Source organism: Phoca vitulina, unplaced genomic scaffold, assembly GCF_004348235.1.
Source record: "Phoca vitulina isolate PV1807 unplaced genomic scaffold, GSC_HSeal_1.0 scaffold31, whole genome shotgun sequence".
NCBI classification, from domain to species: Eukaryota; Metazoa; Chordata; class Mammalia; order Carnivora; family Phocidae; genus Phoca; species Phoca vitulina.
Window position 1 is genome coordinate 20,549,361 of NW_022589734.1, and position 18,410 is coordinate 20,567,770.

The 18,410-nt window shown below is 36.9% G+C and overlaps 1 protein-coding gene across 4 annotated transcripts in view; it reads left to right on the forward strand.

Moving 5' to 3' along the window:
• Positions 1–18,410, forward strand: part of CDKAL1 (CDK5 regulatory subunit associated protein 1 like 1) — a 708,317-nt gene that overhangs the window by 489,262 nt on the left and 200,645 nt on the right. For all 4 annotated transcript variants that reach the window (XM_032424786.1, XM_032424785.1, XM_032424783.1 and 1 more), the window contains one exon: positions 8,975–9,155. In XM_032424786.1, the coding sequence (XP_032280677.1) occupies positions 8,975–9,155 (181 nt within the window). The remainder of the gene's footprint in view (positions 1–8,974; positions 9,156–18,410) is intronic.

Consider the following 18,410-nt stretch of genomic DNA (forward strand, 5'->3'; position numbering starts at 1 on the left):
AGGTGGCAGTTATTTCTGTGACAGTGTTAAACTAATAATAGCTAAAAGATTTCGGGCACTGTGTGGCAGGCACCGTCCGGAGCAATCCGTATATGTCTAACTTTTACTAGCCCAGTTTTAGAGAAAAGGAAACCAAAGCGTACGTAGTAAGGCTAAGTAATTTGCCCTAGAGCATGCAGCTCGTTAGTAACAGAGCCTCTTAGTTGTATATGCAAGAGAACATCTTCTCTTGCATATAAAAGCCATGTTAAAAGATGAGGGATGATCCATAGCCAACACTAGTCTTTCCTTGTCTTAGTGACTCATTCTGGCTTTTCACCCCTCATCCTAATGTTTAGGTGCTTTTTCTCTTTCAGCTCAGGTCCTTTAAGAATTGTTTTTCATGGGGCACCTAGATGGCTCAGTCAGTTAAGCATCTGACTCTTGATTTCAGCTCAGATCATGATCTCAGTGTTGTGGGATTGAGCCCGGCGTGGGGCTCCACCTGGGGCTCTACCTGGGGTTCCACACTGAGTGCAGAGTCTGCTTAAGACTCTCTCTCTGCCCTCCCCCTGCTCGCACGCACTCTCTTTCTAAAATCTTAAAAAAGAAAGAATTGGTTTTCATAAAAGCATGATGATAATTTTAAAGCTGCTGAGAATTTTCTCAAATTTACTTGAAGATGTCATGTTGTTTCTCCTTCAGTTTCCTCTCTCAGGATGAACAGAATGATTCCTTGTTGTCATCTCTTGGTAGCTGGTACACAGTCCTTTGCGATGTCCTATTCTGGATAATTTCCTTTCCACCTTAACCTTGTCTTTTATTATCTCTGCCCTTCCCTCCTATTTGGCTATATTTAATTCTTTGACTACATCCTGTCAAAAGTTCAGCTATTAGGATTTTTTCGAAGAGCGTTTTTAACGGGGGATTCCTGCTATCTCTCTGTCTTCAGAAAGGGTTTTTTTTTCCCCCCACTTTTAACAGGTTTATTGTGGGTATGCTTTAGATACCATATCGTATGCACCCAACGTAAGTGTATACTTCGAAGATTCTTAGTAAATTAAGAATTTCTGCAACCGTCATCATAGTGCAGTTAGTTATGAGAAAAAATCTCTAAATGCCTATTTTCTGTTTCTGTAGTTTTGCTTCTAATAGAAATTTCATATAAATAGAATCAAACAATAAGTAATCCTTTGTGTCTTCCTTCTTTTACTTAAGAATGTTTTTCAAGGCTCATCTGTGTGGTGCGTGTATCCATAGCTGGTTCTCTTTCCTTTGGAGGTAAAATTTTCATTGTATGGACACGCCACATTTTGTTGATCCATTTACTGCTTGACAGACTTTTGGACTGTTTCCAGTTTGGAGCTATTATGAGGAAAGCCACTATAAAAATCCACATAAAAGTCTTTGTGTGGACATATGTTTTAACTTTTCTTGGGTAGATAACTGGGAAGTGAACTTTCTTAGTCACGGTAAGAATATGTTTCACTTTTTAAGAAACTGCCACACTGTTTTCCAAAGTGACTGCAACATTTTGAATTCCCACCTACAGTGAGTAAGGGTTTCAGTTTCTTGAGCTGCACATCAGTGTCTGTTATTTTTCCAGTCTTTTTTCAATATAGCCATTCTCCTGGATGTGTGGCATCTTACATGGTTTTAACTTGCATTAACCCTAATAACAAATGATGTTGAGCCAACTTTTCATGGTCCTATTAGCTACTCATATATCTTCTTTAGTGAAGTGTTGGTTAAAATCCTTTGCCCATTGTACTTGTGTTGTTTGTCTTCTTATTAGTGAGCCGTAAGTGTTCTTAATGTATTTTGGATACAGATATTTTTATCAGATACACGGTTTGCAAATATTTTCTTCCAGTCTATGGCTTATCTTTTTATCTTCTTTATGGTGTTTTCCCAGTAAGTCCAGTTTATCCAATTTTTTTTTTTTATTATGCTTTTGGTGTTGGTGTTGTAGCTAAGAAGTCTTTGCCTAGGGGCACCTGGGTGGCTCAGTCAGTTGGGCGACTGCCTTCGGCTCAGGTCATGATCTCAGGGTCCTGGGATGGAGCCCACATCGGGCTCCTTGCTCAGCGGGGAGCCTGCTTCTCCCAATGCTTGCTGCTCCCCCTGCTTGTGCTCTCTCTCTCTGACAAATAAATAAAATCTTAAAAAAAAAAAAGAAAAGAGATCTATACCAGAAACAAATAATGCAATATATGTTAAGGAAAAAAAAAAAAAGATAGCAGGAGGGGAAGAATGAAGGGGGGGAAATCAGAGGGGGAAACAAACCATGAGAGATGATGGACTCTGAAAAACAAACTGAGGGTCCTAGAGGGGAGGGGGGTGGGAGGATGGGTTAGTCTGGTGATGGGTATTGAGGAGGGCACGTTCTGCATGGAGCACTGGGTGTTATGCACAAACAATGAATCATGGAACACTACATCAAAAACTAATGATGTAATGTATGGTGATTAACATAACAATAAAAATTAAAAAGAAAGAAAAGAAAAAAATCTTTGTCTAACTGCATTGAGGTCACAAAGATTTTTTCCCATATTTCTTCTGGAAACTTAGTAATTCTAGCTCTTACATTTAGATCTGAGATTGATATTGAAGTACTTTTTGTGTAAGGTAAGAGTCCAGTAAGTTCCTTTGTTTGTTTGCTTTTGCATATGACATCCATTTGCTCTAGCATGATTTATTGAAAACATTGTCTTTTGATCTCGTTGAATTGCTTTGACAATTTTATTAAAATTAAGTAACCATAAATGTATAAATGTATGGGTATATTTTTGGACTTTGTTCTTCCATCCCATTAATCTGTCCTTATACTAATACCACACTGTTGTGATTACTGTAGCTTTATAGTAAGTCTTTAAGTCAGATTCATCCATTCTACCAACTTTGTTCTTTTTCAAAATTGCTTTGGCCACTCTAAGTTCTTTGCATTTCCATATAAATTTTAGAATCAGCTTGTCAATTTCTACAGAAAAATATGCTGGTATTTTGATAGCGGTTGAATTGAATCTGTGTATCAATTTGAGGACACATGCAATCTTAACAGCAGTAAAATCCTCCAATCTGTGAAAATTAGGTATTTTTCCATTTATTTAGATATTACCTATTTATTTATTTTTAAAGATTTTATTTATTTGAGAGAGAGAGACAGCACATGAGAGAGGGAGCACGAGTGGTGTGGGGGGTGCAGTAAATTTTAAGAAAATCTCCTTAATTTCTCTGTTTCTAGAGTATAGGTCTTCCACTTTCCAAATTTATTCTCAGTATTTTTTATGCTATTGTGAATGGAATTCTTTCCTTGATTTCATTTTCTAATTGTTCATTACTAATGTAAAAAGTACACTAGACTTTTATATATTAATCTTTAGCTCTGCTAAACTCGCTTATTCTAGTAGGTTTATTGTATTACTTTGAGTTTCCACATAAAAGATCATAGGACCTGCAAAAAAAAAGTTTACTTTTGCTCTTTCAACCTGTATGCCTGTGATATCTTCTTCTTGCCTTTCTTGCACTGACTAGAACCTTCATAATATATTGAGTTGTAGAAGTAAGAACATAAATCCTTGCCTTGTTAATAATCTGAGTGGAAAGGTATCTAGTCTTTCACCAATAACTATGAGAATAGCTGTAGACTCTTTATCAGGTTGAGATAGTTTTCCTTGTTTACAGAGAGTTTTTTATCATGAATGGGTGTTGGATTTGTCAACTGAGTTTTCTGCATGTACTGAGATCACCATGGAGGTTTTATCCTTTTAATATGGCTTACTGCATTAATTAAGATATGTTTGTCAAACCAACCTTGCATTCCTGGGATTAAAACTTGATCATGATAAATAATTATTTTTATATGTTTTTGGGCTCTGTTTGCTAATATTTTGTTAAGTGTCTCTATATTCATAAAAGATACTGGTCTCGGGGTGCCTGGGTGGCTCAGTCAGTTGAGTGTCCAACTGTTGGTTTCGGCTCAGGTCATGATCTCGGGGCCGTGGGATTGTGGAGTCTGCTGGAGATGATCTCCCTCCCCCTCTGCTCCTCCCCCTGCTTGAGTGCATGCATGCACTCTCTTTATCTCTCTTTCTCTAAAATAAATAAATAAAATCTTAAAAAAAGATTTTGGCCTGGAGTTTATTTCTAATCTCTTTCTCTGGTTTTTATATTGGCTATTGCTGGACTTAATACAATGAGTTCCTTTCCCATTTATCTTTGAAATACTTTCTATGGAATTGGTTTTATTCTTTCTTAAATGTTTGATATAATTCACCAGTGAAGCCATCTGGATCTGGGTTGTTTTGTATTCTTTTGATGGCAAGATTTTTAATTACAAATTCAGTTTTTGTAATAGATAAAAGACTGCTTTGATTTTCTGTTTCTTCTTGAGTCAGTTTTTATAATTTATGTCTTTTAAAGAATATGCCCATTTCAGCTTAAATTTTTAATTTATTGGCATAAAATCGTAATAAATATACCCTTAGTACTTCTTTACTATTGATAGCACCTGTGGTGCGTCCTCCTCCCTCAGGCCTGAAGTTGGTCGTTGTGTCTTCTTTTTTCTTCTCAGTCTAGCTAAGTTTAGTAATTACATTGTTTTTCTCAAAAAGACACCTCTACTTTTATTGAATTTTTCTCTATTTTCTATTTTGTTGATTTATTTTTTAACCTTTATTTAGTAATTTATTTTTTGTCTGTCTTTGAGTTTGATTTGCTCCTCTTTTTTAGCTTCTTGAGGTGGAAGCTGAGGTTATTGAGTTTACCTCTTTTTAACACAGACATTTAAGTCAGTCAGTTTCTCTCTAAGCACTTCTTTAAGCTGCATCCCATAGTTTGAGATATGTTTTTACTTTCATTCAGAACTAAAAAAAGTTTCTTTTAATCATGTTTATGCCTAATCATTTTAATGGATTTGATTCTTTTTCCGATTATTTTTATTTCTTTCTTTTGAGGTAAATAGCACATGTATAAATATTAATTTTTTCACATGTGGAATTTGAAGCTCATTTATCATTCTAAGCATGAATAGAATCATCCTTTTCTCATTTTTTGCCAGTAAAACACCAAATTGCAAGCGAAAGTCTTGAGATGATTAAAGTACAGCATGTTAAGTAGTTAAGTAGGTGTATGTATGTGTTTATTTTTATTCATGGTAAATAATAAAGTCTTGAAATATTTGGGGCTCTCTTAAATCCTAGCCTAGGGCCAGCTAAGAGGTCGTACTCTCCCGATACCCTCCTGATAGATTTGCGTAACTGATCATAGCACCACCTTTGCCAAGTGAGATGCCTAATTGAAATCTTTCTCATCAGTGCTATTCCCAAGTTACTTAATGAACCCATTTTGCCAGTAAAAAGCTTGTATACAGCAGAAAAAATATTGGGTCTGAATGCATATGTTTAAGCTAATTGAACATTTTCATTTTCATCTTCTTTCAGAATTATTCTCCAGTACTGCTATGAAAACATAAATATAGAAGGTGTTTTAAATTTTAAAAACATAGAATACCTGGTAATTATATTCATTAGACTCACAGCTTCAATACACATGTGGAAATGATCACTTAAAAAAATTTTAGTATTGTGAAAATTCATTGCTTCTCAAAAACAGCATTTACTCACAATTAGCATATTAAATATTTGGATTAATGTTCTATTTTACACTCCTTATAATTTCTTCATAGCCACTTAAATCATATACAATTAATTTAGAATTGGGTCCACTTCAGACTTCCTTGATTTTCTTATGAACTGAGGAGAATTATTTACTTAGGCAAATTAACAGTGTAAATATGAGTTTTTTTTAGTTGGTTCACCTAAGAAGCCAAATTATTTTTAAAAGCATCATTTGCATATATAAAATTAATGTATAGATGAGCCTCATCTAACATTAAAGTGTAGTCTTTACTTTGAAGACATTTTATAGGCAATCAGTTTATATTATTACATACTTTGAAACCAGTTAAACTGCTTTTACTTTTAAATCAGTTTATATTCTTACATACTTTGAAACCAGTTAAACTGCTTTTACTTTTAAATCCTGGCTAACCTAGGTCTTTCACAAATTCATAGTTTACCTACCCTTTCCCTTGTTATCAGTCAGCTTTTTGCATAGATTATCAGATATATTCACACATTGAACATCCCCTTTTTTAACATTTAAGATGACTTCTGTAAAGTTTTTTCTTTTCTCACTGGTGACCTTCGTGCCAAAGTAAGCAGGTCTTGCGTAATACTGAGCTCAGCTATCCTGTATCAAGGAGGATTGGGGGGAGGCGAATCAGTAAGGTACTTTCCTTTGGGAATACCCCATAATCTAGTGCCAAGTTCATTGCAATTCATAGCCTAGGACAATAACCAATTGTCTTGGTTTCTATAATATTTCACAGGCAGTTTCGAAGATTTTTTTTTTTTTTTTTTTAATTTCCTAGGGGAGCTGGACTCTTCTGTCATTTCTGCTATGATCTATTACTTATAGTTTTAGTTGTGGATTTCTTTTGTTCAGGAGTAGTTATAAGTCAAGTGTAAACATTTTCTAATTAAAATTATTGACATACTTTTTCTATTCCTCATGCTTTAGTTAAGTCTAGAAAATGGTCTTTTTATCTACTGCTTACTGCAAAAACATGTTTTTCATGACTTTCAAATGTAATTTTGATAATCACCCTTGAAGGAGAAAGAATGTTTTTGTATCAGAATAAAAAATAAAGTTTTTTTTTCAAATACAGTTTCATTTTTCTCTTATGCATATTACCTCTTTTTTCTATTTACCATCACAGAGAAAAGCTCCAGCCTTTGGAACTTATCTCACTAATTCAAGGTCAGCCAAATTAATAGCTGGATGAGACTAAGTAGAAATCAAGAAAGAAATATTTTTTAAAATAAATGTCATTCTCCTTTCACACAGGCATTAAAGTATTATCCAAACCTGATGTGGAAAAGCTGTTGTTTTTATGATGCTATTTCTATTAGGCAGCCAATAATTTGACTTCCCTTTGTCACATTCTTTGTTCTCTTTTATGCCCCCAAATATCTAACATATTTAAATGAGATAAACTGTTTTATTCATCCATATAGAACTACATTTAGGAGATAGAAAAATTGATATAGGCAGGTATCCCATGGTTTGTGATGTTTGAGGCTATTTTTCCTCTTGTTTATGGGTTGAGAATAATACTGGAGTTGTGAATACTGTTCATGTTATTTTGTTATTGTTATACTGTTAATACACAGTAGAATATTGTAGCATACTGATGGAGAAACTCCTCGGCCACAGAGAAAGGACATCCAAGATGCTAACATGTGAGCTTATCAAAAACAAAGGCAGCTTGTTACCCAATCAATCTATGATGAGAAGCTTTCGATGATTTATTCTTTAATATTAAAGGGCAGAGTCGCTATTTATTGATGGCAAGTGTCAGCCATGAATGAGAGGGACCAACATATAGAACCTGGAGGAAATGGGCACAGTTGCAGTGAGCAGAGGAAAACTTGTACAGAAATTTTAACTGGTGTCTTTAGAAAGATGAGGAAAGATGTTGCATCTCTAAAACATGATTAAATGGTAACATAAGAAAATGTGCTAGACTGAAAGACCATGAGTGTCCAGGTTGTGCTCTGTACAAAGATTTACATGCCTAATCCAAGGCCTATTATCATGAAACGTAAAAACATTGAGAATAAAATAAATATCCTAAAAGCTTTCAAAAAGAGAGTGGAGCACGTAGAAAGAAGTTTGTATGAGTGAATCTGGACATCTCATCAGAACCTTGCCAGCTTGAAAAAAAAAGAAAGAATACGAAATCCTGAGGGCCAGTGTTTTTCACTTTGGAGTGCTGAGCACAACCGCACCATCAGTCAGTGGTACGGATGAAGACGTGTTCAGATAGGCTAAGACAATAACAACAGAATTTCCCTGGCATTCTTTTTGGTGAAGTTTCTGAAAGAGTGCTTCAGCAGAATTAAGCAGAATAATCAAGAAATAAGAATACGTTGCATTCAGGAAAAAGGGAAATGGAAAAAAAAAAAAAAGAAGAAGAAAGAAAGAAACCAAAGAACAACAAAGAAGGACGACACCCAGTTTGTTATGAAAGCAACACACACTTGAAGAAAGTAGGAGGGGCATTTCCAGCAGAAAAAAATGGAATCCGTGAATTATGTATATAGTACATTGAGTGTTTGGAAAACAGTATTGGTTTTTGATGGATCTCATGGAGCTTCTAGAAAACGTGAACATAGGTACCTGGAATATGAGGCAAAAATTTATTTAAAAGAGTGTTATTAACTCTTGGAAAAATTAAACATTGTAGCAAAAGAAAACATGATGAAGTATACCAGTTGGCTCTGCAGTGGACAATATCTTTGCAGTTATACTAATGGAAATGCAGTTAATTTTAAAACTGTGCAGTGAGGGGGCTCCTGGGTGGCTCAGTCGTTGAGCGTCTGCCTTCAGCTCAGGTCATCGTTCCAGGGTTCTGGGATCGAGCCCCGCATCAGGCTCCCTGCTCGGTGGGAAGCCTGCTTCTCCTTCTCCCACTGCCCCTGCTTGTGTTCCCTCTCTCGCTGTGTCTCTCTCTGTCAAATAAATAAATAAAATCTTAAAAAGAAACAACAACAACTATGCATTGATTATGTTAGGAGGGGGGAGAGAGAGTTATTTAAGGGGCTAAATCCTCATTTACCATACTAGAGAAGTTAGTAAATATTGCTTAAAAATCAGTAAGTCTGGAAATAGCAGAATAAGCATGGGTTTTAAAATATAGAAAAAAACAAACATTCAAAAGAATTAAAAATGAGTGTCCCTTGAGGATGACAGGGGCCACTGTTGCCCATAAACCTTTTTAATATTTAGGACTCTATAAATACTCTTTGCAAATGTCCCTTTCCTAAAAAAATTTAGTTTTAAAAGGAATTATGGCATTTAAAATGTCAGAGAAATAGAATAATTATGGATTGTATTCAGCTTTCTACATTTTTGTCGTGTTATTTTCTAGAGTTCCTGGAATAACTGTTGCTACAGATATTATCTGTGGTTTTCCTGGAGAAACAGATCAAGATTTTCAAGAAACAGTGAAGCTTGTGGAAGAGTACAAATTTCCAAGCCTCTTTATTAACCAGTTTTACCCAAGACCAGGAACTCCTGCTGCAAAAATGGCACAGGTTCCAGCACAAGTGGTAAGATACTTCTCTTGCAAAGTATTGGGTTCATCAGCCAGTAGCTACAGAAAGGCAGCTCGCTTGCCTCCCTTAACACAGCTGGTTCAGGGGCGCCCGGCTGGCTCAGTTGGTTGGGCGTCTGCCTTCGGCTCAGGTCATGACCCCAGGGTCCTGGGATCGAGTCCCGCATCGGGCTCCCTGCTCGGCGGGGAGCCTGCTTCTCCCTGTGCCTCTGCCGCTCCCCTTGCTTGTGCTCTCTCTCTCTCAAATAAATAAACACAACTGGCTCATAGTATCACTTTTAAGTTAAACAATTTAGAGAGTTTTTCAAGATGGGGTCAGGGGCAGGGGAATATTGGATGACTTGAATAACTTTAGGCAACTAAAATATCACCTTTTTTTCTTTTGAGGAGTGGGATTCAGATGACCCTGGGGAAAAAATAATAATCTGGTATCACCCGTGTTGGTAAGAGAAATCTTGGATATTTGAAAAGAAGGCAACATTTAGACATCTGTGAGCAAAAGAAGTGTCATGTTTAGCTGAGTTCCATAATTTGTTACTTACTGGGGGCCCCACGTCTTCCCTTCTTTTCCATGGAATAGATTTGATGTTTGCCATCCATCTGTCTATTTCAGATTTGTGTTGCTTTCACACAAATGAACCTCAACTTAATTTCATCCTTACATGTTCAGAAATGTATTAGAATAAGATAATTTAAAATGAATGTGAAAAAGTTTGAGATCTAGTAAAGGCAACCTGTTTTCCAGAATGCCTCAGAAATTAATGTTCTTAAAGTAATTTAGTTTCTAGATTTGTTGGCTAAAGATGAAAAAATGTTAATAAACTTTAAGAGGAAGTCATATGTTTTTAACTGAAATTTTTGTTTTGTTTCAAATAACTAAAAGAAATTATGCTCTACCATTAATTTTCCTCAAAGCTTACATGAATAAATACTAAAAGGAATAACCCAGAGCTTGTTATTTTTTTCTATTATGCCATATGTGAATATCAAACATAAAACATACAGATTTTTTATTTCAACATTTGGTTGAAAAACCAAATATATTTTTTATTTGTATATATAGACAGATATAATAAATTTTAAAGTCTGTTTTCCCCAATAAAACTGAAGTGAATATCATTCTTTGTTTTCTCAAAAATTTTGACATTTTTACTTGACAAGTTTCTGTGTATACAAAGGTAAGAAAATGTTTCGCAGGTAGACTGTTTAATTTTATTTCTAATTTAATCCATGAAGAAAGCAGATTATCACACCATGGACAGTCAACTTTTCACAAACACAGAAATAAGTCAAATTAATTCCTTATTTTTATATCTAAATTATAATTGCTTTTATTGCATATGGCAAAATTCCTTTTTTTGGTCTGCAGTTCTTCGAATTTTGGCAAATGCACCCACTAGTGTGACTGCTCCCACAGTTGAGGGCTGGAATGGTTCCAACAGCTCTCCAGAATGTCCCTTTTACTTTCTTGTAGCTCCTTCCTCCCTCCCTCCCCACGTCCTGGAAACTACTGATCGCTTGTCCTTAGAGTTCAGTCCATTCCTACTTAAACTTTACTTCTTTAATAAGAAAGGTTTTGATGTGTAACATACCTACAGAAACATGTACAGCTGTACGTGTACATTTCTCTAAAGTGAGTGCTCCCGTGTCCCCCCTTCATTGTTTCTCTAAAGTGAGTGCCCCCGTGTCCCCCCCCTTCATTGTTTCTCTAAAGTGAGTGCCCCCGTGTCCCCCCCTTCATTGTTTCTCTAAAGTGAGTGCCCCCGTGTCCCCCCCTTCATTGTTTCTCTAAAGTGAGTGCTCCCGTGTCCCCCCCGCACCCCCCCCCGGGGAAAGGAAGAAACAGAAGTTACCGGTAGCCCGGAGCTCCCCATCCTGCCCTTCCCGTTCCCTACCAGAAACCACTATCCCTTATGTCAACCCCAGACCTTCATTTGCCCTGTTGTTAAACCTGATATAAATGGAAGAATCCATTAGTGTTTGAATGTCTGGCTTTTTGTGTGTTTAATGTGGTAATTCTTTTTATTGTCCTTGTGTTTCAGTAAAATTAATATTTGCCACACAGTTCTTGCCTGAAGTCTTAAGTCCACTGTTCAGGGTTAACAAGAAGTGGCTTTTTCTACTGAATTTTATAAAACATTTAGCTTGGTCAATAAATAATTTTCATCCTTTTCTTCATTGTTTATTATTATACTGCTTTTGAGGATAATACAGCTTTCCTAAGATTTCACGTCTGAAACATCTATATGTCTCTCTGCCCGGAGTGGAACCTGTTGCTTACTGGGATTGTCAGTATTTATTTCAGGCATTGTGACCGTCCTTCTGATCTGTCCTGAAATAGGCACCGGCTGTCCTGGAGCGTCTCCCGCCAGCCCCCGGGTTTTTTGTTTTTTTTTTTAATCAATATTATGTTGGTGAGACTAGTCTGTTTTTGCAGGTAGCTATGGTTCATCCATTGTCATTGCTATATAGTATTCCTTTGCACACACATTTATCCATCCTCATGTGAAAAGAGAACTGGGTATGTCCAACCTTCCTACTAGTATAGCAACTGATACTGCTGTCCGCGTTGTTTAGACCTTTTGTCTGACTCATCTACGCAAACATGTCTGCTGGGTGTGTAGCAAGGAGTGTAATCTCTGGGTCATAGGAAATACAGTGGATCTGCTTTGTATTGCCAAATAGTTTTCCCAAATACTTGAGTAAATTTACATTTCCATCAGCAATATATAAGCATGCTAGTAGCTCCGTATTCTTGCCAACACTTGTCATTGTTATGTTTCTGTTACTAGCCATATTGATGGGAATGTACTGTAATCTAACTGTGGTTTTATAGTTCCCCGTTAACTAATGATATCGAATGCTGCTTTTATGTTGACTGGATATTTGGATATAATTTTTCATGAAGTCTCTATGCAAACCTTTTGCCCATTTATCTGTTGGTTTACCTCTTTCCTTTGTCCCCCACCCCCAGTCCCCTTCCTCTAATTTGTAGGAATTATTTGTGCATTCGGAGCTCAAGTCCCTTGTTAGTCATGGTAATTTAAATATCTTCTTCCTTCTGTGACCAGTCTTTTCACTTTCTTACTGGTGTCTTTTGAAGACCAGACATTGTCCATTTTAATATGGTAGAATTTGTCAGTATTTTTCCTTTTGTTTTGGTGCTTTTGGGTCCTGTTTCAGGTTACTTCCCCACACCACCATGAATACACCCCTCAGTGTACTCATCCAGAAATTTTATTATTTTGGCTTTTACCTTTAGATCTTTAATCCACCTGGAATGTGTCTGTGTTTCACCATGAGGTGTGGAGGTCAGGAGTTTTGCTTTGTTTTGTTTTGTTTTCTGTGGGGATATCCACTTGCACTAATGCCACTTACGGAATCTCATCCTTGCCCCACTCTCTTCCTGGTCCCCTTTATCATAAATCAGGTGTCTGTCTGTATGTGTGCATCTCTCCTGGAACTTTACTCGGGTTTTTTGATCTGTTTGTCCATCTTTCTACCAGATCACAATGTTAATTATCATAGTTTTATAATAGCTGTTGACACTGCTGTATGCGCCTCTCAACTCTCTTTTTCTTGAACATTGTCCTAACTGCTCTTGGCCCTTTGCCTTTCTAATTTTGTCAACTTACACCAAAATATTTTGCTGGCATTTTGATTGAGATTGTTTTGATTCTATAGATCACTTGGGGGGAAATTGACATTGTAATATATCTGGTTCCCCATCTTTGAATAAAGTATCTCTTCTTTATTTTAATCTTCTCTAATTTCTCTCAGTAATGTTTTATAGTTTTTTGCATACGAGCCTTGCACATCATTTATCAGTTCTGTTCCTGCATGCGTGTTCCCTGGCTACTATTGGAATGACTGATTTTCATTTTTTTGATTGTTATTGCTATTTAAAAATGTGGTTGATTTTAGTATGTTTATCTTTCACCTGTCAACTTTGCTAATTTCACTTAGTAATTCTAATAATTTCTCTCTAGATTTTTCTTCAGAGTTTTCTATGTATACAATTACATCATCTGCTGATAGTTGCAGTTCTGATCTTCATAACTTTTATTTCTTGTCCTACTGCACTGGCTGGGACTTACAGTACGCTGTTGAATTGAATTGGCCATTTATCTCTTCTTCCCAAACCCAGAGGAAGAGTCTTCAGAAATTCTGAAGACTCAGTATAAAAGTTGACTATGGTTTTGGGATTAGGGAAGTTCCTTTCTGTTCCTAATTTACCCAGAATTTGTGTGTGTGCTTGTGTGTGTGCACATGTGTGTATGTGTGCGTGTGCATGCTTGTGTGTGCCCGTGCATGTGCATGTGTGTGTGTGTGTTTTAATCATGAATGGAATTGAACTTCATCACTTTCTCTTCAACTACTGAAATAATCATATAGTTTGTTTTGTGTTAAATCTGTTAATACTATGAACTATACTGAATGGTTTCAGATGTTTAAATCAACCTTGCATTCCTGGGAGAAACTTCATTTGGTCATAATGTATTACTTTTGATATACTATTTTAGTTAATTTGCTAAAATTTTGTGAAGAACTTTTGCATCTTTGTGGAGGATTTGATCTGTAGTTTTCTCGTGATGTCTTCTTAATTTTGGTATGAGAGTAAAGTTGGCCTCACAGAATGAACTGGAAAGTATTTCTTTCTCTACATTTTTGTGGAAGAGTTTGTATAGAATTTGTATTATTTCTTCTTTAAATGTTTGACAGAATTGCCTAATATGGTAAGTAGAACTCCAAGATGGCCCCACAAACTCCCTTAACCCCTCAGCTCCAACCAGGGTACAGACTCTAAATAAGCCCTGGGACTGTTAATGTGATATATGCTCTGCCCTTTGGTTTCTTGGTTCTGCTGCTGAGTCATCTTTGCTTTTTTCATGGAGGGTAGCACAATTTTCTCAAAACCTTTGTGAGTCTTACCTAGATTTCCCTAGAGTTGGTTCTGTTAGACCAAAGCCACATCTACAGATCTTTATGATCCAAGCCCTTCTCTCCTGTAGCCCCCTGCTGGGTACTTTTCTTTGTATCGTGCTTGGAACTCTTGGGGCTTCTTTACTCCACCCCAGTCTCTTTCATCAACTTTGCAAAACGTCAGCCATTCTCTCTTCAGGTGTTCCTTTGGCTCCGTTTTCTATCCCTTCTGGGATTTCAATTATATATGTTAGATATTTTCATTATGTTCCCCAATGTCTACGCTGTCCTTTTTTATACTTTTCATTCTTTGTTCTCTTTGGGTTTCTGGATTTTTTTTCTCTTTGCCTGTTTTTTAGTTTCCTGATACTCACAGCAGTCACTGGGCCAACAACAGCAGAAGTAACATGCCATGGTCCCTGGAGGAGGGGCACTGCTGTCACCACAGGGCTGCCACCCCAGACCTTCTCAGTCAGGGTCTGCGTCTCCAGGTGATTTGTGTATGCATTAATATTTGTGAGGTGCTCTTCTAGTTCACTAAGCCTCTCTTCATCTGTCTTCAATCAGCTGTCCAACCCATCTATGGAATTTCTAATTTTTAGTTAATTTATTTATTCTTCTTCTAGCAGTACGATTTGACTTTTTTCTTCATGGATTCTAGTGTTCTAATAAAATTCCTCATATTTTCCTTTGTATTTTTTGAACATATTACTCAGTTATCTTAAAGCTCATTCTGAATTCTCCAGTATCTGGATCTAATATTGGTTGTTTCTGTTGTCCTTTTTTTTTTTTTTTTTTCTTGATTTTGATCATTTGTCTTTTCTTTCCATGTACCTGATCATTTTTGTTAAATGGTGACCATTGTTTGTTTAAAAAACAAAATGAAATGATAGGTTCTAGACAGTAATGTATCTTCCTCCAGGAGGATTTCATTGTGCTTCTACCAGGCTCTCAGGTAAGGATTGATTATTTTATTTGGTCTGAGATTGATTTTTGAATCTGTTTCTCAGCCTTTCTGAGGATTGGTTTATTTCTGGTTTGCCCTTCCTTTTTGAATGCAGCCAGTGGTGTGCTGGGTATTGAATGACTGACTCTCAGTGGGAAGGCTTCTTCCTTGTAGCATTTGCTCATTTCCATAATGTAAATACATCTACTGCTGCCAGTTTCCAACTACCTGTGTGGCACACGTGAACATGGAATTGGGAAGAGATGCCCATAGTCCGCTCTTGTGAGCTGGTAGAAAGCCACATCCAGTGTACCTCTTCAGGGCCTCATCTGACATTCTGTGGTGCTTACCAGGGAATTTTTGTCTCCCCAGGCTCATGAGAATGCCGAAGGCTCTGCATAGTCTCTAAGTCTCTTAGCTTTTGCTTGGCTCCTCAGCCTCCCGGCCACTGCTTACAAACTGATAAACACGTAGAAGGGAAAAGTGGCTCCAAGTGTTAAGCTCATGGACTTCCCTTCTCTCAAGGTCCTCACTGTCTTGCTAGTTTTTGAGGTTGAAACAGGACATATTATATATTTTTATTCACCTTTTCTAATTGTTCTTGGCAAGATCACTAGTCTGATACAAGCTCGTTTGCCTTAGCCAGAAGCAAGACTAACTGCATAAAATCAGCTTTTGTTGATGCTTTTGCTTTTCCTCTTGTCTTTTATCTTTTAAACATAACCCCTTAACGTCTTCTTTACATTTTTAGATCTTAATAACCCAGTCCTGGTATAGCAGAACCTCTTTTACTGTTTTAGACTTTATACTTTAGAGCAGTTTTAGGTTTACAGCAAAATTGCGTGGGAAGTACACAGACTTCCCATGGACTCCCTGCCCACACACGTACAGCCTCCCCCAGTGTCAACATCCCACCCCATTTGTTAACATTGATGAACCTACACTGAACACATCATTATCACCCGGACTCCATAGCTCACATTACATTCTGTTCTCGGTGTTATACATTCTATGGGTTTAGACAATGTGTAATTACATGCATCCGCTGTTATAGTATCAGGCAGACTAGTTTCACTGCTCTTCCCCGCTCTGTGTTCCACCTGGTCATCCCTCCCTTCTCCCTAACACCTGGCAACCATTGATGCTTACTGTCGTCATCGTTTTGCTTTTCCAGAATGTCATAGAGTTGCAGTCATACAATATGTAGCCTTTTCGGATTGGCTCATTTCACTTAGTAACATGCATTTAAGTTTGCTCCATGTCTTTCCATGGCTTTCATTTTAACACAACAGACATTTATTGCCTCACAGTTCTAGAAATGAGAAGTCGAAAGCAGGCCCCCTGCTCCCTCTGGACCATGTATTAGAATCTTTCCTTCTTAGCTCTGCGCAGGTTACTGGTAATCGCTTTCCTCCACTTGCAGATGCATAATTTCAGTCTCTTCTCCATTGTCACATGGTGTCCCTGTGTAGCTGTCTTCCCATGACTGTCTCCTTATAAGGACCCCTGTTGGATTTGATTAGGGACCCACCCTACTCCTCATCTTAATTAGGTACCTCTGCAGTGACCCTCTTTTCAGATAAAGCTACATGCTGGGGTGTCAGGGGTGAAGTACTTCCACATATCTTTTCTGGGGTAGGGGGGAGATACAAGGCAGTCTACAGCACTTCTCTACCTTCTGTAATTATGCTCCAGGTAAAAACTGCAGCCCAGAAGGGGTTCACCTTATAACATTCAGAACCTTGAATAAGGGGAATTAAACATTAATGATGAGACTTTAGAGATCTGCAGTCCAGGAGAGGATATATGATGTGCACTGACTCTTCATGGCTCTCTTAAATTTACCAAAAATTAATAATTGCCTATTTCTCTCAGGTACTTGATGAAACTGCTTAACAACCAGACTTCACTGAAGTAAGACACAGCTGCAAATAGATAGCAATTCTTTCTTACCTAATTTATTTCCCATATTCCTGCCCCAAAAAATCAACAGTAAAGGTAGAATCTAACCCATTATTGAAAGAAAGCACAATTCCATTGTTTTCAAGTAACGGCTTTTTATCCTGGCTTTAGAATGCCTCTTGGTGACAGTCTCTTGTTTTCTTAGACATACTTTATTTTCACTGAAATTAAGACCCAGAAATGTTCTCCGTCTGCCATAAATGATGTAAAATAGAGAATTTCAGTGTAAATTCCCCTTTTTTCGTAACTACCTTTACATGAATACTAGTATTAATATAAATAAATTCCAGTTTTTAATGTTTTCTAGTAGAGCTCTGATAAATGAACCAAATTATGTGTATTTCTTAATCATTTAAATCACCAAATGGATAAAGCCCAACTGAGTTTTGATTTTGCATAGGTGGGAGGGGAGGATTTTTCTCCAATCTTCGATTGCCTGCTGAAAAAAGAGTATAATTCTGTTAAATTTATAATGAAAGTCAATTAGACAGTGTATTTTCATGAATAAGATAAACTAAAATTTATTTTTTCTTAGCATTTGCAAGATTATTAATGTATAAGAGATTTAATAGTAAGATCACCTAAGCTAAACGAGAGTGACCTTAAACTTTTAGATGAAAGGTCAAATTTGCATGTTTATATTTTCTTTTCGATTGAGTCTTCCTTCATTAGTCTTCATTAATCTTAAGTAACTCTAATAGTATTTTCAAATTGTTGCTGAGATTCTTAATCTGCCTAGAAAAGGTCACTTAAGTTTAAGAAGTCTTTGGATCCTTAGCTATCAATTCCAGAGTTTCTTTTTAAGAAAATTTTGATGAAAAATAATGCAGTTGGGATGAAATCTTTGAGGCCTGTGACTTGAAAAAAAACTCTTTAGGTGACAAGAGTGGCTGTCGGAATGTTCGTATTGGTTTAAAATGTTAAAATTGTGATCTAAATCCACCTGCTTGCTTGTCTCACATCTTGGAACCAGAGAGTAAGATCATGTCTTTAGATACATGTGAGCATAAAAAGAACCATAACTTTTAGCTGCAGTTTCTAGAATATTTACCCTAAGGATAACAAGGCCTTGGTACTCTTCTTGACTCAGCCCTGAGGTGTGCGGGTATGTGTTCCTGAGAGATCTAGAAGGGCCACCTTTGGGGTCGACAGAGGCAGCTTCTCTGGAAGTGTCCACAGTAGGTTTCCCTGTGAGGGACTGAGTTTTTGCTGGAGGTTTTCAAACCAAGGCAAAGTGACCTTTTGGAACAGATGTTGAATAAGGAATTGTTCTTAAATCATATACAGAGCTTATTCAATGACATATAATGGCTCTCCCAAATCCAGCTGCATATGAGTCCAGGACATACTTTATTTTAAAAAGCAAAACAGAAATATAGCATACAGAAAGAGCTTTGTCACTTTTTCTAGATGTCCCTA